Below are 7,500 nucleotides of genomic sequence, written 5' to 3'. Positions count from 1 at the left end.
GGTTGGGGTTGAGGTTAAGGTTGAGGTCCGGGTTAGGTTTGGGGTCGAGGTTAAGGTTGGGTTTGAGGTTAAGGATGGGGTTGAGGTTAAGGTTGAGGTCGGGGTTAAGGTTGGGGTCGGGGTTAAGGTTGGGTTTGAGGTTAAGGTTGGGGTCAAGGTTAAGGTTGGGGTCGGGGTTAAGGTTGGGGATTTGAAATGTTTCCTTAGTGAGCAAATGCCTGCCTGAGTTAGCACATGCATGAACAAGCAAACCATACGACCTTGTTGAATTTGGAGAAGTCGATCAGGTCGGGTCTGTGTCTGTGTATGAGGTTGCGGAAGACCATCCTTCCAGCTTCACACACACACACACACCACAAACAGCAGCAGAAATGAAGGAGAAGGTTCACACACACACACACACACACACACACACACACACACACACGCACACGCACACGCACACGCACACACACACACACACACACACACACACACACACACAGAGCAGAAGGGAGAAAGCAACATGTCAGCTGTTTGTCTTCATACCTGCAACAGATCTGAAAGCAAGACAACGACAACTACTGTTATCTACCAGCACAAGAAACAGCAAGGAACGAAATCTGAAGGCTATTGCTTACAATTACGTTACATACACGTTTACGTCAACTGTGAACTACAATTTCACCATCAACATCTCAAGCTTGGCTGTGGCAAACACCGGTGGTATTGTATACCTGAGAACCATTAAGACTGTGTTTCCCATCCTTCACTGGGCCAGAACAGTTTACGTCTAAACAGACACACATTCACCAAAGACTCACCCAGCTCATCCAACTCTAACACACTCTCACAAATTCCACGAACCACGCTCATCCCAGCACTGCCACATCCACCTCTTCCAACCGACCTCTCCGGTCCGGTTCGGCGGAATATTAGTCTAACACACCTGCTGACTAGCCTCCCTCCCTCCCTCGCATTCTCATGTTGTATACCAAGCCTCCCTTGTAGCCCCTAAAACCTCCCCCTTCAGTTCTCCCCTGCCCCGTACACGAAATAAAACCTCTAGCGCGGATCCTCTCTTTCGTGTGTGTGTGTGTGTGCACTTTTTCACTCCACACCTGCTCCCAAAACACTTCCACAGAGGCGAGAGGCTACCACACCAGCCACCATGAATGGTGTCACAACACCTCACCTGCATTGGAAGTTCTGCACGTTGACGTTACTGTAGGGGGTGGTCTTTCTCTAGCACCACAGGAGCAAGCCTTCTTTAGCTGAGGTATCTGGGAAAGAGTCACAGGTATTTAGCAGCATATTCACAGTGTGTATGCCAGCACCCACCGATGGGCAAGTGCAATCTGTCTTCCTAAAATACAACATGACCTTTGAACTGTGGACTACTGCAGTGGTGTCCCTTGTCCCAACACTACCACTCTCAATCATTCTCTTATACATAATCATTATAATAATCATTAGAATATAATCTCTTATACATAATCATTATAATAATCATCAGAATATAATCTTTTATACATAATCATTATAATAATCATTAGAATATAATCTCTTATGTATATAATCATTATAATAATAATTAGAATATAATCTCTTATACATAATTATTATAATAATCATTAGAATATAATCTCTTATACATAATCATTATAATAATCATTAGAATATAATCTCTTATACATAATCATTATAATAATCATTAGAATATAATCTCTTATGTATATAATCACTATAATAATAATTAGAATATACCTTATGTACATAATCACAATAATAATCATTATAATATAATCCCTTATACATAAGCATTATAATAATCATTATAATATAATCTCTTATGTATATAATCATTATAATAATCATTATTATATATCTTATGTTTATAATCACTATAATAATTATATCTTATGTACATAATCACAATAATAATCATTATAATATAATCTTTTATGTATATAATCATTATAATAATAATTATAATATAATCTCTTATATTTTAATCATTAATCATGATTTTTTTTACAGTTTTTCACCCTGCTTGCTCTGAGGCACACGCAGCCAACCATGCTGCAGCTGATGCAACATCAGGGGGCGGAGGGACCCAATCACAGGCTCCACCCCCTTATGATGTGTGAGCCCAGAGACACCCATGATTGGGCAGTGGACAGAACGTATGCCCTCCCTCCCTGAGAGCACACGCAGTTTGCTCCTTAAGACTCCTGGTCATTGATGGCCGTGGCCTCAGAGGAGGTCTGGACTGCCCAGCGATTAGTGAGAAGACTTTACCACAGGAGCGCTCGCAAGCGTTCTCACCCTCCACTGAGATGTCCTGGATGGCAAAGCGGAGGATGATGGTCGAAATCTTACCCAATGTCATCTTTACGTTTCCATCCACAAGCTCTAAAAAAGACAAGAAACCTTCACAGGCACCGGGAGACTTTAATAACAACCTCGGGCAAGCAGTCTAAAGCGTTGCAGCAGTAAGCAGAGCAATGCAGGTTAGGCGAAGGAAATAAGGAACTGCAGGTAGTCCTTAAAAACAGAGAAAAGAGTCTTTAAAATATTCTGTAATGGGCAACAGATGAGAGTGGAACTGACAAACAAGGCAATCAGTTGTCAAGCAACAAAGATCTAAGAGTAGTCAGAGACCCATGGTGTGTGCTGCGTGAGCGACACACACTCCACAGCTGGTCCTGGGTCATGGGACACACACTCCACAGCTGGTCCTGGGTCATGGGACACACACTCCACAGCTGATCCTGGGTCATGGGACACACACTCCACAGCTGGTCCTGGGTCATGGGACACACACTCCACAGCTGGTCCTGGGTCATGGGACACACACTCCACAGCTGGTCCTGGGTCATGGTTACCTTCTGCCCCGATGGACACCAGCTTCACCCTTTGCTGGTGATGTACTCCAGGGCTTTGTTTTGTGGAATCGCATCCTCCCTCTGTCTGGTTTTGGCAGTCTCTCACCTAAGAGCAGGGCATGCAAGCTGCTTCAGGCATCTCCTCATGCTGCCTAATGTCGCCTGTCACAGGGCTGGCCAGATCTTGTCCAGTGCGGAAGCCAAAAAATAAATACGCTGGCTTGTTTGTGCATGTTGAAAAAATCCAAATCCTTCTAAAGCCTAATGCAGCTGCAATGGATCTGCTCGAGCACATTTTAAACGTAACCGCGCGAGATGGACGAGGTCAGGAAGGTGAGCGGACAGTACCGGAAATGACTTCCAGAAGGAGCATCAGCTTCAGTCCATTCCGAAAATCCTCCTCTATGTTCTCCAGCTGAGTCCCCGCTTTACGCAAGTGGGAGTTACACCACGCAGTGAATGTCGTGTACACAAAGACACGCACACATACACACACACACACACACACACACACACACACACGCACACACACTGAGAGAGAGAGAGAGAGGTAGAGGAGAGAGAGAGAGAGAGAGAGAGAGAGAGAGAGAGAGAGAGAGAGAGAGAGAGAGGGAGAGAAACAGAGAGGCAGAGTAAGACATGGCAGAGTTGATTGTATTTCGATTTCAAGTGGAAATACTGAAGCTGGCCTCTTTCTTCAAACTTTTGGGAAAATGACAGACACTAAACAGAACAGGCTTACATACTTTTCAGACGTATAGGTAATTCTGCTGATCAGATAGGACCATTAAAGAGGACCATTAAACATTTCCAGTCATACCAGTTATATCTAACACTTTAAAGCCACGTCTCCATGCGCGTACGGAGGGCTCTGCTCACGCGGCTGCGCTTGTGCACGTTTTCTAATTTCGCGGGCCGCACGCACATTGTCTCCAATGACCTTTGACATCTGCCCATGCGGCGCTCGCGCTCCTCGTATCTGCGCTTAGTGCGAGCATAACTGGTGAATCACTATTGTTTGTAAGGAAAAGCAATTCTGCTGTGCCTTTTAAATATGAATCACAGCTATGTAGGGGAAATGATATTTAAATAGTTCATCAGATCATCATTGGGTAAATATTCATTTTGTTCTCATCACAGACAATAGGCCCAACAACAACATTACTACTACTAATAGATGGTATTGTATTGCAGGTTTTGTTATAATCTGCCATATATTTTGGAGAAGAAACTGAGCAAGACCCTTAACCCTCAATTGCTCAAGTTGTGCTCACTCATAATTGCATTTATAATAAATAATTGTTAATAAACAAGTGAAGTAACTCACTACTTGAGCAGTGTTTTTAACAGATACTTTCTTACTTAAGGAATAATTTAAATGACTGACTTCTACTTGAGTAGTTATTATTTTAAAGTAACTGTGCTTTTTACTTGAGTACGGTGTTCTGACAAATTTCGTACTTCAAATGCACAGCTGTGTATTGTTCAGTAAAGAGGCCAGGCGAGGTGAAGAAAACGAAATGTAGGCTTTGCTTTACATTCTGCGCGGCTTCCTCTTGTCGCTGCCGAAAGGTAATGTCACGTGTGCATTGTATCTCACGTTTTTTGCATTTCCATCCGGCACGGATCCCTTTCACGGCCCCCGGTAACCCCGGCATGCTGTGTAACTGCATTTCAACAAACGCTCCTTAAAATTAGAGTCGATTTAACACACGTGAACATTTTAGATGTGAACGAAGTTTCTTAGATTTGACTGTTTCTGCAGTGAAAGACGTTTCCTTTTATTGTCCTTCGGTATCTTTGGTTGTATAGAAAACAATTCAGCAAATATATTTGCCAAGAGCCTCAACTGAACACAACGATTAAAATGTTTTACTAAAAAGCGGTAAAAATGAGAGGTCTGCCTTGTGGTTCTCTTTGCCGGTCCGTAAATGCCCTACACGGCACGAGAATGTTTAATGTGGAGGTTCACCTGCCTGAGTCTTTTCAAAACGCTTTAAAAGACAGAAACACTTAAACACTTAAAAAAAAGATAACAACATCAAACAGTCTGAGAGAGAATAAATACACAATCGGGAGTTTTGTGGAACTTTATTGCATGGCCACTTGTGCTACTTAATCCAGAAATCCAATGAGAGTTGAATTATTATTCAGCCTTGTTTACGACATTATTTTTCTTTCCACAAAACTCTACATTTAATGTAGTTAAATGACGTGCAGTCACAAGTGAATACACCAACAGGGATTACAGTTGTAGACTATTTATAGGCCATCTCTCTTGGAACGTTACAAATAATAACCATAAAAAACTTTCTCTTTCTTCAAGAGCTGGTCTGGTAACAGATGTTGACGTTGTGGAGAAACCCTACAGAGATCCCGTACTTGCTAACTATGGCCTCACGTGTGCTGGGACTGAAGACGTCCTAAGATGAATCGATGTCTGTCCCTCACGCTCATTTCGCCACACACGTGTCGAGAGGCAGGGACGACCTTCGCATGTGTAGATTTATATGGTATGATATTAGGAGGTTAGAAGCTTGGCAGCATGGCCTACAGGTATTTCATCAATACTGACATCACACCACTCACATCACATTTAACAGCACTGGCATCACTTTTAGTATGTAGACAAAAGATTAATGAATAATATACATTTTCACGAATTAATTAGTATCTACAAATCTTCATATTTGTTCTTAATTATTTGTTCTTAATAATTATTATATTATTATACTGTATATAGATATAGAGATTATTATTATTATTATACTGTATATAGATATAGAGATTATTATTATTATTATTATTATTATAGTGTATGTATAGAGATTATTATTATTATACAGTATATAGATATAGAGCTTATTATTATTATTATTATACTGTGTGTATAGAGATTATTATTATTATTATTATTATTATACTGTATATAGATATAGAGATTATTATTATTATTATTATTATTATAGTGTATGTATAGAGATTATTATTATTATACAGTATATAGATATAGAGCTTATTATTATTATTATTATACTGTGTGTATAGAGATTATTATTATTATTATTATTATTATACTGTATATAGATATAGAGATTATTATTATTATTATTATTATTATTATTATTATAGTGTATGTATAGAGATTATTATTATTATACAGTATATAGATATAGAGATTATTATTATTATTATTATTATTATTATTATTATTATTATTATTATTATTATAGTGTATGTATAGAGATTATTATTATTATACAGTATATAGATATAGAGCTTATTATTATTATTATTATACTGTGTGTATAGAGATTATTATTATTATTATTATTATTATACTGTATATAGATATAGAGATTATTATTATTATTATTATTAGTAGTAGTAGTAGTAGTAGTAATAGTAATAAAAATAATAATTATATTAGTCTTCTTACACAACTTCAGGCTCCACCATCAATATTCCTCTTCATTAACTCAGTGTTAAGGTGGATTTGACTTATCTTGGTTAAATTGAATGGATCCTAGAGGACTGTAAGTCATTTTCACAGTGCATTTAGATTTATTTAAAAACGTTATTTTCACAACCAGTGACATTTTCACACCCAGTATAATAAAATAGAGCTCATTATGTCTATTTTACACAGTTTCTGTGCTTTTGTATTTGAATATTAAAATGTTCTGAGTGATAAAAATGTATAATTATAAATTGAATTCCATTATACAGTATGTACAGACTGCTATGCTCTTAACGGAATAACACAAAAGTAATGAAATAACAGAAAAGGTGTTTTAAATTACTGCAGGTTTCTAAGGTGAGATGCACAATGTCTGTGATGACCTCCAGTTCAGGTTTTCAGAGAGGCAGCTGTCACCATGATGCCACCCAGTTTTAATGCAGGTACTCTCACTAAGGGAGTATGTTAGATACAGGACTGTTGGAAGCTTCAAGACTGCGGTTGCTAGGAGATGACAGCATCACGTCAGCATCACGGTGGAGCTGAAAGGTACGGGTCTTGTGCATCGTTTCCAGCGCCTCGCGGTTAAAGTGTTTGAGCTCCTACAGCTCTCAAAGTGCTCTGCAGCATTCCCGTTTTATCTTCACCGCTCCGGGAGAATCATGAGTCCTGTAGGGCCACACCAGGACTCCTGTGCTAATTTTTCTTCTCTGACTTTGGACGGAACACAGCAGCCGTCTCCGGGGTTACCCGGCATGGCTTCCTGCCCCTTCTGGAGCATCGTCCATGACGAGGTCTGGCTGAACGCCTCCAAGGTTTTGGTGTTGGTGTTTTTTTTGTTTTCTCTCCTGGTGAACATCTACCTGCTGTCGGGACTAGAGAACTCGGACTCGCTGTCCTGGCAGCCACGGTACATGCTCCTGAAGAACCTCGTAGTGAGTGATCTGCTGCAGTCTCTGACAATGGGTCCACCTGTGCTGCACTGCCTGTTCCGTCACCAAACCCTGCGCTTCGGTGGCTGGTGCTTGGCGCAGTTCTTCAGCGGCGCAGTCGCCATCGTCACCTCACTGCTGACGGTGGTTTCTATGGCGCTGGAGCGATACGTGTACACCTGCCACGGTATCCGCTACCTGGTCGTTATGACAAATGGGAGGATGTACATTTTTCTGACCC

The 7,500-nt window shown here is 40.3% G+C and overlaps 2 protein-coding genes across 2 annotated transcripts in view; one reads left to right on the top strand and one right to left on the bottom strand.

Annotated features, from left to right (window-relative positions):
- LOC113590685 (alpha-actinin-2) overlaps positions 1 to 3,342 on the bottom strand; it is a gene marked incomplete at its 5' end in the record, with an annotated part of 16,371 nt that extends 13,029 nt beyond the window's left edge. Inside the window, 8 exon segments of the mRNA XM_081697199.1 lie at positions 261 to 315; positions 317 to 334; positions 1,175 to 1,262; positions 2,308 to 2,394; positions 2,868 to 2,894; positions 2,897 to 2,929; positions 2,932 to 2,973; positions 3,216 to 3,342. Coding sequence (XP_081553325.1) covers positions 261 to 315; positions 317 to 334; positions 1,175 to 1,262; positions 2,308 to 2,394; positions 2,868 to 2,894; positions 2,897 to 2,929; positions 2,932 to 2,973; positions 3,216 to 3,342 — 477 coding nt within the window.
- Positions 3,343 to 6,989: 3,647 nt separating this feature from the next.
- LOC118242385 (olfactory receptor 4Q2) overlaps positions 6,990 to 7,500 on the top strand; it is a 1,014-nt gene continuing 503 nt past the window's right edge. Inside the window, exon 1 of the mRNA XM_035533203.2 lies at positions 6,990 to 7,500. This exon is cut by the window's right edge and continues 503 nt beyond it. Coding sequence (XP_035389096.2) covers positions 6,990 to 7,500 — 511 coding nt within the window.

Source organism: Electrophorus electricus, chromosome 15 (assembly GCF_041902795.1).
Source record: "Electrophorus electricus isolate QZ-2024a chromosome 15, ASM4190279v1, whole genome shotgun sequence".
Classification (NCBI taxonomy): domain Eukaryota; kingdom Metazoa; phylum Chordata; class Actinopteri; order Gymnotiformes; family Gymnotidae; genus Electrophorus; species Electrophorus electricus.
The sequence above is the reverse complement of the archived record's forward strand: the minus strand, read 5'-3'. Positions and strand labels throughout refer to the sequence as shown.